General features: G+C 38.3%; 1 protein-coding gene across 3 annotated transcripts in view; it reads left to right on the forward strand.

The window, feature by feature from the left end:
- LOC121440968 (ATP-binding cassette sub-family G member 3-like) overlaps positions 1-13,871 on the forward strand; it is a 51,924-nt gene extending 38,053 nt beyond the window's left edge. For 2 of the 3 annotated variants that reach the window (XM_041642064.1, XM_041642063.1), the window contains exons 14-16: positions 10,863-10,952; positions 11,806-11,891; positions 13,620-13,871. In XM_041642064.1, the coding sequence (XP_041497998.1) occupies positions 10,863-10,952; positions 11,806-11,891; positions 13,620-13,770 (327 nt within the window). In that variant the 3' untranslated portion in view covers positions 13,771-13,871. The remainder of the gene's footprint in view (positions 1-10,862; positions 10,953-11,805; positions 11,892-13,619) is intronic. The other variant, XM_041642065.1, reaches the window with a different exon arrangement.
- Positions 13,872-18,067: the final 4,196 nt, after the last annotated feature.

The following is an 18,067-nucleotide window of genomic DNA, read 5'->3' on the forward strand; positions in this document are numbered from 1 at the left end:
TGGAGTCAGGGAGAAGCCATGTAGCCGCCACTGTTAACAGATGTCCAAGAACCTTGCGGGCAAGACATGGCCAAGTGGTGGCACACAGATTAATAGAAATGGGTTAACTTAAGATATAAGAGTAAGCTAGAAATATGCTTAGCTATTGGACTAACATTATTGCAAAAAATATAGTTTCTGTGTGTTTATTTCATGGTCTGGGCAGCCGGGAATGAAAAAGTGGCCCCCGCCTACATGAATCAACCAATTAATGGAACCAGATTCCACATTTTCCCAAAAAGCATATCAAGTAAATAGAAGGATTGATGTAGTGAGTTAATGTTCATGTTCTTTCTGCTAGTACAAGAGCATACTGTAGATTAGTAATGGCAAATGCCTGTCACTGAGAAAATGCAAAGATTTGTTTTTATTCTTATTTATATGATTATATATGCATGACCATTCTCTAATGTAAACCTTCAACAAATATGTTATTAATTAATTTTTGTTTGAGAAATTCTTAAATGCACATGAAGTGTTTAAATGAAGTCCATGTCATTTTCTCTCTCCCAAATCCCTTCCTGTGGAATTCTGAATGAGAAATGTCCCCTAATGCTTAGGGACTTGAACACTTGCTTCATAGATTATGGTGTTGTTGGAGAAGTACTGAAAACATTAGGAGGTAGAGACCTGATGGGAAAGACTGTCCCTGGGCAGGGGAGGGGCTGTGGATGTTTATAGTGTTGTCCCCTTCCTCTTCCCTCTCTTCTTTGCATTGTCACGTGAAGATATAAGTGTTCAGCTTCCTATCCCAAGTCCTTGTGCACTACTGGATGCCTGCTGCCATGACTCACTGCCAAGGTGGCATCTTATCACTCTGGAAACCCAAGGCCAAAGTAACTCATTCTTCTACAAGTGGCCTTGATCATGGTATTGTGTCTCAGCAACAGAGAAGTAACTGCTACATTTCCTGTCGCTCTCGCTGTTCTCCCCTCCCTGTCTCATTCTTTGTTTTGCAAAGTGTTTTGTAAAGCACTGGATCTACTTTGCTGTGCCCATAGGTGCCTGTATGGAGCTTCATCTACTGGAGCATGGGTGGGCTCTCAGGGGCCACATCCTTAAAGAAAACTGACTCTCCCCCTCCCAGCAGTCATCACTGCCAATAGCTCCTCAGGTAGGGGAAGGAGTTCATGTCTATCTCTCCTGCTCTGTGCAGGGATTTTGTCTGCTTCATCTTGTACAGGTGATGGCCATGCTGTCACAACTGCTCTGCACTCATGTGTCCCTTTCTTGTTGTGACAGGAAAACACTATCTTGTTGTAGTTCTCCACTACCTCTGGCTCTTACAATTTCTCTAGTCTCTCTTCATCATGATCCTTGATCCGTGGGAGGAGGGTGTGATATCCAGATGTCCCATTCAGGGCTGGATTCTCTGTATATTGTAGTCTTTATTCTATATATGTTGAGCTATGGTGGGTCTGTGTTAACCACTGTTTCCTGCAAAGGAAAGTTTCTCTGATGAAGGTCTGAGATGTACTAATCTGAGGGTGTCACAACAACTCATTAGAAGCCAGTCTAATATCATATCCAGTAGATTCTCCCCTGGGACCTATGACCCCACTAGACACAGCATCAGATAGGATTAGCATCTCATAGAGCAGGCCTTAGATACAATGAAAAAATGATTGGTTGGTCACAGATGACCACTGTATTTGTCTGCACAATGTTCCCTGTAGTAATATGAGTGGCGGGGCTGCGTTCCCAGCACCCTGGCTGTCTGGTCGGCTAGCTTATGCCCTGAAATAACAACACACAAACTGTATTCATTTAAACACTGCTTGGCCCTTTAGCTTTAGCCCTTACTGGCTAATTCTGATATACCGATCAACCCATCTCTAATAATCTGTGGGCACCGGTCTTACCGGGAAGATTCTAGGTCGGAGCTTCATCGCGTGTGTCTGCCTGGGAGCGGGGCATGGCGTCTCTCTCTGGCGTCTGCTCCCGAGAGGAGAGCTGTGGAGTCTGAGCTCACTTCCTCTTCCTCCCAGCGTTCTGTTCTGTTTACTCCTCCCACCTATCTTCTAACTAATAAAATGGGCCAAGGCAGTTCCTTTATTAGCCAATGACCTTCCTCCATCATTTCCCCTTTTTCTGTTTAAACAAAAAAAAAGGCTTTAACTTTAACATAGCAAAATTACATATAACAAAACAGTTATCAAGTAAAAGTTACAATAATCTTTATCATAACTGAGGAAAACTATAACTATAACTAACTATTCTTAACTCCATCAAAGACTCCAGAAAGATACAATACTACCTAAGCAAACAAGAAAAAAGCAACTTTTAAAACTCTAGAAATGACAGAGACATCTCGCTACCTGGACAGTCACCCAAAGTTCCTCTGTACCGTTGGGGCATCCATCTTCAGCCTTCAGGCCCATGGTATCCAGCAGACATTTCCATAAATCAGGAAAATTCAAAGTCAGTTCAGTCACTATCTGTTGTGTCCTGCAGAATGTCTCGCAGACTCTTTCATGAATCAGGAACCCCGAAAGATCATCTCACCTTAGGCAAGTTCAGTATTCCTCTCTCTGTGGGTTCTCTGTGTCCAGTTTATGCAATAGTCCAGGCAAGAACAGTTTCTTGCCCAATGGCTATCAAACTCCATAAGGATCCTCTTCGATGCCCATCTTCCTCTTGAAGTAGATTGGTGCTGCCAGGAGCAGAGTGACTCATTGTCATGAAAAGTCCTAAGTTATTAAAACATTTAAAATGCCATATTCTATAATCTTTGAAAAATATGAATAATGCCTATCTAAAATATATCTAAGCACATCTAGAAAATATTAACTAACATGACTACAAACTTGACTATTATTTATGATTATCCATCAACAACCTATATTTCCTAATTATACATTACATTTTAATAATGAACTACACAATCACAATACCTTAATCAATATCCGAAGTACATATACATATAACAAAATTGACTGTAAATCTCTATCAATAAAGCAAAATCTATACTAATGCAAATTATTCATACCTATATCATATCCCCCTTCAAATGTAAAAGAACATTTATAAACATTTTTTGGGAATATGGGCACAGTTATTTCTCTCCAAACTGCTTCCTGCTGAATCGGGGTGTTGTTAAATTAGGTCTTTCATGGTATAACCTGTGTGCTAGTTTCATCTCAGTTAGCAGTTGAGTGAAGCAATTTTCTGAAGGTGTTCACACCAACCCTTCAGGAGGGCATGGTCCATCATACCAAATCGGAATAGAAGAAATAAACAGAGTTTCATCCTCTGTGAAAACAAAATAAGAAACTCCTTTCCAAAGCATCATGTCCTTAGATCCAAATTTCAAAGTCAAGGCATCAAAATATCTATGTTGGATTAGTTCAGCAGCATTTATAAATAAATATCTTTTAGCATCTGTTGCTCCTTCCTCAGCATTTAAATAATTTAAAGAGAGCATAATAGCAAACAGTACCAAAAGTCTCTGTGTATTTTCCATCTTTGTGCAGCTTTGTTTTAACCTCTATTTCGTTTATTTTTACTTTTAACTGTTTGCTTTTTGAGTGTATATCTTTGACCTGGAATAACTCTGTAGACCAGGCTGTTTTTGAACTCTCAGAGATCCGCCTGTCTCTGCCTCGCGGGCATTGGGATTAAAGTTGTATGCTACTACACCTTGAACTCACAGAGATCTGTTAGTCTCTGCCTTCGAGGCACTGGGATTAAAGGCGTGTGCTACCACACCTTGAAGTCACAGAGGTCAATCTCCCTCTGCCTTCCAAGTGTTGGGATTAAAGGTGTGTACTACCACACACAACAACTCTCTTCCTTTTTTTTTTACTTTAAGAACTTCAACTTTTAGCTTGCATATATTTTTAACACACAGTAAACCATTTAGAAATTTTCTTTGTCTTTGAATCTCTTTTTACTGTATATCTCTCTTTTTCTGACCACAAGAGCCTTTAATTTACCTAGCAATCTCAGTAGGACTAAAGCCGTGGCTTTGCCAGCTAGATCCAGTCCATTCCTTAGCTTTCCAGCCTCATGGTGGATATACAGGCTGCAGCCATGTTTATAGCCACAACTCTATGGTGTTTCAAGGTCCCTGTCAGCAAGTGAGCTACAACAGACAACACTCAAGTCCTCTCTCAGTAGCCGGCCCTCCTGCCTCAAATAGTCAGAGTTTGCCCTGGCAGGACAGCCCAGAAAGCTGGCATTTTTAAATGGCGCAGCTTTTTTCCTGCTACGGCTGAAAACCGAAAAGCATGCGTTCAGCTTTTCGTCAACACCATTTAAGTGTTTCGTGGCAGGACCTTTTAATGAGCTGCAGGGTTTTGCAGCTAAAGCTGAGTCAGGAAGCCTCTATTAAATGAGGTGCTTGCTTGCCTCTAGCAAGCAGAGTAGATCCGAGAAATTGTCACTATCAAGAAACATGCTTTACTCTTTCCTGAGCTTTTTCAGGCTTTCTGTGGATTCAGTTGTCCATGTTGGGCGCCAATATGTAGTAATATGAGCAGCAGGGCTGCATTCCCAGCACCCTGGCTGCCTGGTCGGCTAGCTTATGCCCCGAAATAACAACACACAAACTGTATTCATTTAAACACTGCTTGGCCCTTTAGCTTTAGCCCTTACTGGCTAATTCTGATATACCGATCAACCCATCTCTAATAATCTGTGGGCACCGGTCTTACCGGGAAGATTCTAGGTCGGAGCTTCATCGCGTGTGTCTGCCTGGGAGCGGGGCATGGCGTCTCTCTCTGGCGTCTGCTCCCGAGAGGAGAGCTGTGGAGTCTGAGCTCACTTCCTCTTCCTCCCAGCGTTCTGTTCTGTTTACTCCTCCCACCTATCTTCTAACCAATAAAATGGGCCAAGGTAGTTCCTTTATTAGCCAATGACCTTCCTCCATCAGTTCCCTATGTATTTCTTTTGCTGCATGAAAAAGAAAAGCAGAAAACAGTCAGGTGAGATGGTGACTGTCCTTGAGCATTCTTGCAGCTGCAACCCATGTCTCCTGGAATCCACTTGCCCATATTTCAGCATTTGTAGTTCACTTCCCTTACTTATAGCACTCAATCAAGATGTAAGTCACCCCATAGAGTAGACAAGGGGAAATTGATGGAAAGTTCTTCCCCATCATATCAGTCTCAGAGTTCTCTGCTAAGGCTGTAGATTAGTTTCTGTTAAGGGAGCCTTAGCATTCTGATTCTTAGACTTAAAAACCTCTTTGATTATTTGGATTCTCATGTTGGGGTATACTGATGAAGTTTTCACCTCTGTGATTGCTAGGGTGCCAGACTCTCAGGGAATGTGGCAGAGACAGTCAAGGTACTAGTGGACCCATCGATTTGTAGGAGATTGGCTCTGCTACCATTCTAGAGCAAAGACCCTAAAGCTCAGTGGAAACAGCAAGGCCTGTGACCATTTCCAAAACCTCTGTCCATTGTTGGTTCTGATCCTTATAATCCAGAGTGTAGAAGGGAAGCCAGGTCACCTTCAGAGCAGTTCTACAGCACCTCCAGTGCATTGGTTGGAGGGTTAAATATGACTGAATGTGTCCATATAAATTTCCCTTCTGTCATGTGATAATATATTTAATGGGAAACATAAGAGTGCGAAACAGAGTAAATTTATCCCAGAGAATATATGGTTAGAAATTTCAAAAGGAGTACACGTGATATTATGATGTTCATCTGTCTCCTGGAAGACTCCCTACTTCTCTGATATAGACTGTCCTTTGCTTGGGGTTGGCTGCCCCAAACTATATCTCTCCCTGATGACAATCTTTCCACTTTGGGTTTTATGTCTACTATCACTATAAGGAGTTCTTAGCTCCTAAATTTCATATGCATTCACAACAAATACAATCTTTACTTAAAAATTAGAACTAAGGCACCATTGAAACAAATTTGTGACCTTCCATGCCTAAGTATACCCTAGAGGATGTGCAGCTCCTCGCATGGAATCTCCTGCAGAACATTTTCTTGCCCTGCCCATACCTTGCTCCAGCACATTAGTAGAGAAGCCACTGCCACCTCCCTGTAGCAAGCAGGCCTCCACAAGTTTGAAACTGAGTCACTTGTCCACCCATAATCAAGCTTTCCATTTACCCTGATAGCACTTTGGTATTACCATAACTTTAAATATGAAGGATAGGCATAATATTTTTTCCATTATAAACTTAAAATCTGAAAGAAAATCTGTTTAGTTACATGACTATCTTCAAAATAAACCTTTAAAATCATGGCTTAGGACTTGCCATTTTTAAATGGTTACTAAACAAAGTTAATTTGTGGAATCCCAGTTAGCCTGTGGAGTCCACTGCATGCCAATATTTAAAATGAAGCCCCTAATTATAATACACACTTAGAAATTTGTGTATTATAATCACAAATTATAGACAGCCTACAGAGCCCTTTAGCGGTTTTGTTGTCAATAAAAAGCTATAGAAAACAATACAGTGGTTTCTATCACCTATTCCTTTCATTGGCATGAGAAAATATAAACTCTCAATTATTAAAATAAATGATTAACCATAAAACTTTCATTTCATGAATACAGCTTCCCATATTTTTTCCAATATGATGAAACCATGCCAAAATGTGAGCACCAATAAAACAGAAAACTCCAATTCTAGCAACATCTTTATGGCCTATAACATGTTTCAAATGTGAAAAAATAATGCCACTCTTTTCCTGGAACTGACAGGCTTCTTACTGGGATAATTAACCTCACCAGTGAATTTCCACAGCAACACAAAAATAAACTCTAAACTGCATGTTATTGTTATTGCTATAAAAGATTTCCCTTTACTTTTCTTCTGTACCTTTATAATAATGAAATAGTTGATTTTCTGTACATTCTCAAATGTCAAACACCCATATCCCACGGAAGTTTTAAAAAGTAAGATTTAATAAAAAATAGGTTATAAGAATATAAAGGTAAGACTGAGCATGGTGGAGCATGCCCTTAATCCCAGCACTCAAAAAACAGAAGGAGATGAAGGCAGGCAGATCTCTGTAAGTTGTAAGTTCAAGGCCAGCTTGGTCTACAGAGTAGTGAATTCCAGAGCAGCCAGGGCTACAAAGAAAAACCCTCTCTCAAAATAAAAAAAAAAAACAAAAAAAAATGAAGAAGGGGGAGGTAAAGATAGATTTTTAATAAAGAAAGATAGATGTATGAATCTTAATATGGAAGGATGTTTTCAGAATGGAAAGAAAAACTAGAAAGTTAAAACAAGTTTTAAGGGGCCAAGTAAGCTATTTAAGAAATGTAAAAGATAAAACTTAGAGATGATATGCATGATATGGCAATGTGTAAGTCAACGAAGAATACACCAGTTGTATTCATCTATATGAAAAAGAATTGTCATGGCGGTATTGGCCAACTCATGAGCACAGCTAAATTATTGGCTTCTAAAGCTTTACACAACCAATCTCAATTATCACAGATATAAAATAAAAATACATGTGATCAAGATAGTTAATTGAGTTTTTGCTAACGACATTAGACTTAACTCTTTGAAAAGCAGAACCAAGATTTCAAATTGTTTGTGTTCCTTTGTCTGAACTGTATCTAAATGTTGCACAGAGTTATAGTTACAAGGCTGGTAGAGCTCTCCTGTGTTTTCAACAAAGCTTGAAAGCCTACAGCAAAGAGGTTATGGATGGTCAGAGAGGACACGCAGGGTTTTGGCCATTGTCTTTTGTTGCAAGGAGGATGCTTGTTGGTCCCGGCTGCCCAGAACCAAATAACCACACAGAAGCTATAATGATTAAAACACTGCTTGTCCCATTAGCTCTAGCTTCTTGTTGGATAAGTCTTACATCTTAATTTAACCCATTTCTATTAATCTGTGTATCGCCATGAGATTATGGCCTACTAGCAAAGTTTCAGCATGTCTATTTCTGGCAGTTGCTCCATAGCGTTTCTCTGACTCAGCCTTTCTTCCTCCCAGCATTCTGCCTATCTTTCCCTGCCTACCTAAGTTCTGCCTTGCTATAAGTCCAAAGCAGTTTCTTTATTCATTAATGGTAATCACAGCACACAGAGGTTGGAACTCCCACATCAGTCTTTGTAGGTCAGTCAGGATGGAGGTAAATGAGACTCCTCTGGTAAATTCTTTGTATTCTTGATCAGAGAGACCATGTAGCATCAAGAGAGTAAACACTGACCAGGCTATATCTTACAATAAGTCCATGTGGATTCAGGTTGTCTGTGATGCAATATAGAAGTTATAATTGCATGGGAGTTGTGCTGGTCATTTTTTTCTCTACTTGACATAAAGTCTTGGTTATAGTGGAGATGAAACCTCTTCAGGAGTTGCTGGCACATGCCCATGGTCAGTCTGGTCTACAGGACAGCCAAGGCTGCAGAGAGGAACTTTGTTTCAAGCAAAACAAAACAACAAAACAAAACAAAATCAACCTCTGTTGAAAAACAATCCTTTCATATTCACCTGTACACAAGTCTGGGTAGGTTATGTCCATTTATTAATGATTGATGTTGGAGTTCCCAGCCCTCTGTGGGCAGCACTAAACTGGAAAGGTCATCCTGGGTTGTGAAGAAAGCAGGCTGTAGAAGCCATGAGAACTAAGTCAATAACCAGCATTGTCCATGACTGTGCTTCAGCTCCTGCTTCCAGGTTCCTCCCTTGTGTGTCCATATTGACTTCTCTTAATTATAGACCATGATCATGATGGGAAAGCCAAATAAACCTCCTTTTCCCATACTTTTGCTCACAGTGTCTTTATCACAGCTGTAGAAACCAAACTTAGCTGGAGTCTATTCTGGTGTGTGCCAGTCAGGTATGAGTTAATGATGTGTCATTTGCCCAAAGAGAGAAAGGGGTATGGATATAATTAAAAACCACATGGGAATTTCGCCGGGCGGTGGTGGCGCACGCCTTTAATCCCAGCACTCGGGAGGCAGAGGCAGGCGAATTTCTGGATCTCTGTGAGTTCGAGGCCAGCCTGGTCTACAAAGGGAGTTCCAGGACAGGCTCCAAAGCTACAGAGAAACCCTGTCTCGAAAAAACCAAAAAAAAAAAAAAAAAAAAAAAAAAAAAACATGGGAGATGTGAACGGAAACTCTTCAAAGGAATCCTGATGCAATGCCACAAATAACAGAAAATAAATAAACTGAAAAACAAACAAAATCTAAAATATACACAAGTAGGAATTTACCACCTCCTCAGATGGAGAGACATGAAAGTTATATTTCTCCTATTTTGGGGACCCCACAGAACTCCCACAAGGGAAACTAAAATCAGTTTCTCGACAATTGTGTCATTTCTCCTCCACTTTGCTTTCTCTTTGGTTACAAAATTTTCACTCAGTAGCCTCTCCTAAAATTTCCAGCCTATGGTTTTTTCCTTGGGAAGCTAATACAGCTAAGAGACCCAAAAACAAAACAGAAAACAAGTTGGAAAGGACCTGGGAGGCCCCTTTCTGTGATATTACTGAGAGCACAGTTCAGAAAGTCAAAGAGGTGGAACACATTCCACTCATGTGAAAGATTGCAGAAATCATTGCCCAAGGGAAATGGGTAATCACAATATGAGAAAAACCTTTCAAATTAAGATTTACAAGTCTTGTTTATTATTTTTAACATGACCATAAAAGCGTGTTAATGTAACTAAAACAGCTTTTGTAAAAGTTAGTTTTGATGAGTGTCTAGTCTCTAGTCTTAACCTTACTTAGAAAACAAAGTATTCATACAAACAAACAAAAACAGAAAGTTTTCTCTGCTGCACAAGTACATGTGTCCCAAGTTGTCCCTTTTGGATCATCCAGACAGCCTTTAAAATTAACTTGCAAAAGGAATCTAACAATTCCTCATAACCTAAAGGGCATGGAGTTGGTAGAGTTCACTCTGTTTTTACTTTTGCTCAATGTGCTTATAAAAGTGATGGTGAGAACTCAATACTTGGCGAAACTGAAGAGAGCATGTCCCCAGGGAGTGACAGCTACACCTGTGAGGGAAGACATGCCCAGACTCAAGTCCTTTCCTTTGAGTGGAACCCCGGTCCTACCAAGCAAAAGGCATGCTGTCCTCTTTATGAGAGGACACATGGGTGGTCAAGTTTGCCAGAGTCTGTTGTTCATGTTCCCAGATGTGCAGACAGGCCCACTTAAAGTCCCTTGTCAATAGAGAAGATGTATTATTCTTCACACGACAGGGGATGGATTCTCTCACCAATGGGTGGTGATTTTTCTGACAGGTTTATTGTTAATGTTTAGGATTGTTCATCTAACCTGGGTCTTTTTTATTACCATTTGAAATTTAATATTGTTTTTCTAGTTTCTGAGAATTTCATTGAAATTTTGATGAGTATTACATTGAATCTATTTATTGCTTTTGATAGTATGGATATTTTCATAATTCTTGTCCTATGAATCTATAAGCATCCACACACACATTGTTTTGCATATTTTAGTGTACTTAAGATCGGTAAGGCCAGTTTTAAGTGAACTTCATAGCTGTCCCTTGTTTGTCTTTGTTCATCATAAATAATACCTACATAAACTAGATATTATAAAGAATCTAAATAGGGTTTTTAAATATGTAGGATGGGTGTATTTAAAGTTTAAAGAATGTTCATAGATTGCATGCCATTTCAAAAATTATGTAATATCTGGAGGTGTAGCTCCTGCTGAGTGGGGAGACTGGTCATTCTTTAAAAAATCACAAGAGCTTTGGCTTTGCAAAGAGTGAAGAATTTTATTTAGAGTTACCTGAAGGAATGTTTTAAAGAACTGGTCTCAGCAGAAATGATGAGAAGGATTAAGAGGTCTTGAAGAGAAAGAATCTTGTCTAGAATTCTTAGTCTGGTTCTAATTCATAGTTTTTGTCCTTTGTAGTATGTCTCAGGTCTATCACTACATCCAGAAAGCTTGAAATCTGAGTTCACATGGATTCAGTACTTGAGCATTCCACATTATGGGTTTACAGTAAGTTGTCCTGTCTGTCACTGTACTTGAGTTCTCCAACTGTAGCAATTGAAATGATTCCCAAACAAGTCCTTTCCCCAGCTGTAATCTCTAACTAGCTGCTCCCCAAGAATTTCCTTCCAGAAGCAAAAGATGAAAACTTTCCTGTTGATTTTAGCCAAAGGTCAGTGAGTCATCTCAGGTTTCCCCCAGTCATGTGTTATTTGAGGGAAATAAAGGTTGAGAAAAGTCCCAGAGTTAAGGGGAAAGGTAGATGGTATGATGAAAAGCAAATAGTTGAGATTATGCCCAGTAAGGAAATGATTAAAGGACCAGGGACTGCTATATAAAGTTTTTTTTTTGTTGTTGTTGTTGTTTGTTTTTTTTTGTTTTTTTTTTGTTTTTTTTTTTAGGAAATTAAAAGAAACAGAAATCATGTAATATCCAGAGCCACACTGGCGTTTCCAAACTTTCTCTGCTGTAAAGTGTGTCTTAGTAGACTTTCTTACTCCCATAATCACAACTGGTTTTGGTGAAAACAAGCAAGTATATATTGTTGTAAATCATTAGTATTGTTTCAGTTACAGTGTTTACACAGTTATAGACTAGGAGAAAAGGAGGTGGCTGTAGTAGTCTAGTTATAGAGTCCAACTCTCAGTAGTTGGGAAACCCCATCATTCTAATCCTAAACATCCTGAGTGTTGGGGAGGAGATTGTGTTGTTGGACAGACTGAACACCATGGGGGTGTTTTTTAAAAATATTTTCTGAAAATCATGGTCAATATTGAACTTAAAGTTATTACTGTGTTTATTCTTTGGAAACTTATGGAAATGTTAAACTATTTGCCTTTCCCTGTTCCTGTTTGTGTTACAGGCTTTGCTCCACAATGAATTCATGGGACAACACTTCTGTCCAGAACACAAAACAGCAGAAATCAGTCAATGTCACAACTTTGTAATGTAAGCTTGTGTACAGTGTCACCATGGGGACACAGAATGCTTGTAGACTTAGAAGAGAAAACCCTGCTTTCAGGATTAACACTCTGTCCTCTACCCATTCCCCAGAGTGAGTCATGGTAACCAATGCACAGATGGCTGTGTTTCTATTCTACTCTTCCCTAGTGTAGAAAATGTGCAGAATTGGTTGGGGGGGGGGGGCTTTAAAATGGTTTTGTTGTCTTGATTGTGGGTCTGAATTCCTTGTTTCAGAACCTTTGAGTTTGGCATAGGCTACTCTGATAGTTTACAAGGGCATACAGTTTCTACATGTATAGTTTATAGCACCTGTGAGCAGAGCCCAAGAATGTGAGGACAGCAAAAACCAAAAGGACTGAGCTCTGCCTGGCAGCATTCAGGGTCTTCCCTCTGCCTTACACACTAGGAGACTTCAGGAAATCAAAGGGTAGTGTGTGTGTATGTGTGTGTATTTGTGCAAAATGTCCTACCAGAGGATATGTCCTGTAATGTAAAACACAGATTTCACTATGCTGAAAGGGAAATATCATTTTTGTTTAATGTCATAAAATATTTTTACTTTCTATGATCATACTCATTGATTTGACTTTGATATACAAATGGGAGAGGAATATGCTGATATCTTAAATCCCTTGTGTGTCCAAAATACTAATGAATAATAATAGTACAAATTTATGTTTGAATTACTGATAAATAAGAAAGCAAGTGTCAGGAGTGTCTTATTTCCCACAACTCCTTTATCCTGGTGTGGCCTGGTATCTTTCTAATACCAATTCCTTACCAGTTTCTGGTCAGGAGAACTTTAGATGGGTAAGGTGAAACCAAGGAAATCCACCCACAGTTCTCATACTCATAAAAAGATTGTCTTCACAAGAGGGAGAAGAAATATGCCCTTTCAGTGGATTTGGAAACTATTAAATCCTAAGAGACACACAGGGATGGAGATACACAGGGGTGGAGACACATAGGGATGGAAACACACAGGGATGGAGACACACATGGATGAAGATACACAGGCAGTATTGTAGTGTATCCAGAACTTTACCAGCAGCTGTTTTCCTAACCTGTGTTTGTGTCCCTGCATCCTACTGTGCTCCAACTGCTACCCAGGCTCTGTCTGTGCCCTGGGCTTCTGGGGATGTTTTATAGCTGAGCATCCGTGGTTGTCACTGCAGTCTTAGTACAGGAGCTGACAAGAATTGACTGACTCCTCTCAGAAATGCTTAGTCTCCTCTGCTCCTCCATCTAGAATTCGAGGCTCTGTTCTTATGCAAGACTTCTGCTGAGTCAGCAGAATTGTACAGTGCTTTGATTTCCTAGAGTGTCTGTGTGTGTACTTTGGAAGCTAAGGTTTTCTGCTTTGGGAGAAACAAGTACTTCATCCTTGCCTTTGCCCTTTGAATAAAAAGCAGCATGCAGCTTTAGAAATGAATGACACAGCCAAGTTTACTAAGCCTACTTCCTCAATACTTGCAAATGGATTTGACAGCTATGCCTCTTGGGATGATTTTTGAAATTAACTAAGGTACCTCATTAAAATAGTTCAGATTGACATATATATATAGCAAAATTGTAGTCAACATCAGTACCACTATCAATTAAATATAAAAATGAAATTTTTTAATGATGTGTTGAAACTGAGTTTTTATAAGAAAATAACAGTGAATTTACTGAATAAGCTTTGACATTACTTTTATGTGTTTTGAATTACAGATGTACCGGAGAGGAATTCTTGATGACCCAGGCCATCGATCTCTCATCATGGGGCTTCTGGAAGAATCATGTGGCCTTAGTTTGTATAATGATTGTCTTCTTATTAATTACCTATGTGCAGTTACTATCTCTTAAGAAAAAGATATTTTAAAATACTCTTCAACTTCTGATGAATTAAACCAACATTAAATAATTAAAACTTTACTATGTGGTCATGTTAATAGAGCAGCAGGTAGCACTTAAATTACAGAGTTTGGCCCACCAGAATGCAAAGCTTTGATGGGCATATCTTGGATAGGCAAGGCCCTGAATGTTTTGGTACCAGAATATCTCTTGCTTCTGCTGTATTTTAACATGCTTGCTGCTGCCACTTTTCTCTGGTATTTAGCATGGTGTGAATGGTTGTGTGTGTGGGATCCCCACTACATTTAATGTAGTGTGATTATCTCATGTAAATATCCCTTTCTATTGGGCGTTCTTACCTGGGGGTTTTTATGAAGATGATTTCTTATTAAACCGTATTGTTTAACTGAAGTAATGATTTTAAACAATAGGAGCAATAGCGTAAATAGAATTTTGATGATTAAAGTTTTTAACAAATGTAGTAAGGGATTATGATAGATGTTATTTTAGTATGAAAATCAATATACGTAAACATGGGATATAGTGCTACACCTGCCCTGATAAAGCAGGGGATGCAGAGAATAGAAAATGACCAAGAAAAGTACCAAGAAAGTGCCAGGCAGCTAGGACTTATGACTTTCTTTTAAGGAGTCATATAGACTATGGTTTAGGTAAATGATTAAGAATAACAATTGAGTCCCAGGAGTTAACTCAAGTTCTTTTTCATATTTGGAAATGTGTTTAAAGGTTTCAGTGTGCATCACAGCTAACACAAAGCTTTAAAAATTGATTTTATTCTACTAGAAAACAAAGAAGTGGATGGTTAATTAAGGTAGTTAAACAGGACTCTAAAATATGAAAAGCAAAATTAGCAACCTGTTTTTCTGGCAATTATGAAAACTACTGCCTATATAAACAGTTATGACTTAAAAGCCCCGATGAGAAATTTTTTTAAATAAATGTTTTAACTATATGTGAGTGCTTGGTGACAATTTGTTTGTCATCTGTAATACATAAAATCTTTAATAATGTAATGGAAATAGGAAGCATGTTGCATTTTTACTTGTATTCATTGTAATTATTCACTTAAATATAGGTTATAATCACATTGTCATTTTTATATTGCTTGAAAGATTCTTCTTAGATGTATAAGCTGTAAGAGAAAAATAAATAACAAGAAGAAAGACATCATGAAGTAGAGGAGAAGAAAGTCAGCAGGAATTCATGAGAAAAAAGTCATCAGAAAGTAGAGGATAAGGAAGACACCAGCAAGTAGTAGTGAAAAGGAAGATAACAGGAAGTAGTGAGAAGGAAAACATCAAGAATAGAAAAGAAGGAAGTCATCAGGAAGTAGACAAAAAGGAAGACATCAGGAAGTAGTAGTGAAAAGAAAGAAATCAGGAAGTAGTGAGAAGGAAGACATTAGGAAGGAGAAATAAGGGAAACATCAGGGTAGAAGAACAGATCAGAAAAAATAGAGTAGAACAAGAAATGGAAACAATAATGAAATGAAGAACTAAGTTTTTGCTTCCAGAAAAGTCCTCATGTATCTCTTTCTCTGTCCAGTAGTTTGCCTTCTCTGCATCTCCTCTTGAGTTTCTCTGATCTGCTGAAGGCTTGCCATCCATCAGCACCCTAGGTGAGATCCTGACATTTTGGAGGGGTGTGTGTGTGTGTGTGTGTGTGTGTGTGTGTGTGTGTAGATGCATGTGTGTTTCTATTTTTCACTGGCTCCAGAAATCTAAGTTTTACTACTTCAGATATAAAAGTCAATAGAGTAATTGATCCCCTGCTCTGTGTCTCCCCTTCAATTCCTGAGCTGCTGAGGAATGATCTCTAAAGCAGCAAAATTGAATTTGTTGTTGCTGAAGTCCTGTAAATCCATTCTAAACCATCACCTGGGGTCTTAGGTTCAATGGTGGAAATTTTCTACAGTTGTTTAATGAGGTGTCATTCTAAACTGTCTTCTAAATATTTACATTCTACTCCTATACACATGCTACAGCCAGCATTCCCCAGAACAGATAGATTCCCACAGTAATGAACTGTGGTGGATGCAGAGACTCATGGCTGCTCAAAGGACCAGAGTAAGTGACACTTGAGTGCTTAACCCTAAGCGGGACACTTATACCACTACCTCTAAATCTTAGAACTGTGTGGAAGAGGGATGAAAAGTGTACAGGAGCCAGAAGATGAGAATAATATCTGGAAATGCTATATTGTGGACATGACACAGCCGTTGCCACATGGCCTTCTGTAGACAGAGACTGTGCTTGAATTTCCTAGCCACCCAGACTCAAATAGTCACACAGAAACTATAATAATTACAACACTGTTTGGTTGATGGCTCAGGCATATTTCTAGCTAGTTCTTGCTTCTTAATTTAACCCATTTCTACTAGTCTATGCTTAGCCACATGGCTTGGTACCTTTCATCAGTGCAGCATCCTCATCTTGCTTCCTCCATGTCTTGGTGAAAATGACTCTGTGCTTTTTCTCTTTCCAGTATTCTCTTAATCTTATTGCTCTACCTATACTTCCTGCCTGGCTACTGGCCAGTCATTGTTTTATTAAGTCAATATGAGTGACAAATCTTTACAGTGTACAAAAAAGCATTATCCCACACAGCATGTCTCATAACATCTTACAAGACTGAGTCCCTAATACACACACATCAAGGGTCAGAGAAGCACTCAATTGGACCATACACCATTCTTCTGAACTGTTGATACTTGTAGATTATAATAGAGATTCAGTCATTGATTTCACATGTATACTCAACAGGAAAGCCAGATAAGCTCCTGTGGATAGTCTAAAACTCAGGATTACACAAATAGCCCTGGTTAAATTCTGTGGTCATAAGAAAAAACCCAAAGTTATAAATATGGAAAGGGAATTTGTTAAGATGGTATTTGCATGGATTGGAAAGCAAACAGGAAAGGTGGGAGGGAGGGAGAATGGTTGAAATGCATTATGTACATATTTGTAGTTGTCAAATTTCTTTAAAAAATTAAAAATTGTAAAAAAGGAACTTTTGTGTATAATATCTAATGAAGATTTTTTTTTCTATTTGGCATCTCTTATTCTGTAATCAAGCAACAGATAATTTTCTTTTAAAGTTCACAAGACAGTAACAAACTAAATTATAAGTAAAATGGTGTAAGTGACAAGGTAATATTATTAAGTATTGCATGTTAGTTTATCTCAATAATAATAATCATGAGAGGAAACCAATCAAATTTATTTTACCTGGAAAAGGAGAATTTGTCCTAGAAAATCTTACATTCTTTTTTTTTAGCCATAAAATTATATTTTATCAATAAAGTCTAAAATCACAATAAGTGGTACAAGAGAGTAAATATTATCTTTTTCAGATATGCAAATTCAAAAACATGCTGATATTAATTCTATTTAAAATAATTTGCAGGTTTCTTGATCCCAAATAAGTACCTTCAAATTAGTGATAATAAGATGAAATACGAAACCAAATTTGGGCCAAAAATATGAACATGTCCTCCAAAGACCAGGAAAGCAGGTTCCTAAAATTCCGAGATATTCAAGCTTGCTCACATGAGAGAAATGAAAACTAAAGTTAAAACATAAGTTTTGTTACTTTGGCAAAGAGCCAGAATTTATGTTAGCCACAAAGCGGAGAACAGGTAGATCTAAATATAGGAGGGAGTGAAAACTTCCTCAAGATGGTTGAAGGACACAGTGGTAATACTTATCAAAGTTTATTTATTTATTTATTTATTTGATTTACAATCAAATTTATTGCCTTTTTTATTGTTTTCTTGCCCGTAACCCCCTACTATACTCACAAATCCAGAGAAAAGGCAATTTTCCTTTTCCACACATTGACTCATTACTTAATAAAATGAATAAAATACAGTGGGTATATGAAAACAGTTATCAACAAATACATAAACATGTGTTATAAAAGGAACACATGAAAGTTCACTGAAAACAAGCTATTCAGTAACAACTTTATCCATCCTTCTCAGAGTTACATTGTGGAATGTACAGTGGAATTTATAGGATGATTGCCATTTTCAAAGTAAAATAATCACTCACACTTGTGTCAAGTGTCTAAAAGAATTAGTAATACACTGAACTAATTTCATACCAAAGCTTTAAAAATATTTTTAGAAGGAGCAGTGCCAATATAAAGAGAGTCCTGCTTGTGATAAACAAGTCACAAAGTAACCTTTAAAGTTCTGTCTCTTCAATTTCTCTGTCAGCCAAAAAAAGCAGTCCTGATTATTAAGTAGACAGCTTTTTGTCTATTAAGAAACAGATATTAAAAATTAGACAAGGGGAGATTTA

Source organism: Microtus oregoni, unplaced genomic scaffold (genome assembly GCF_018167655.1).
Source record: "Microtus oregoni isolate MIOR12 unplaced genomic scaffold, Mior012 000072F_ref0000427, whole genome shotgun sequence".
NCBI lineage: Eukaryota > Metazoa > Chordata > Mammalia > Rodentia > Cricetidae > Microtus > Microtus oregoni.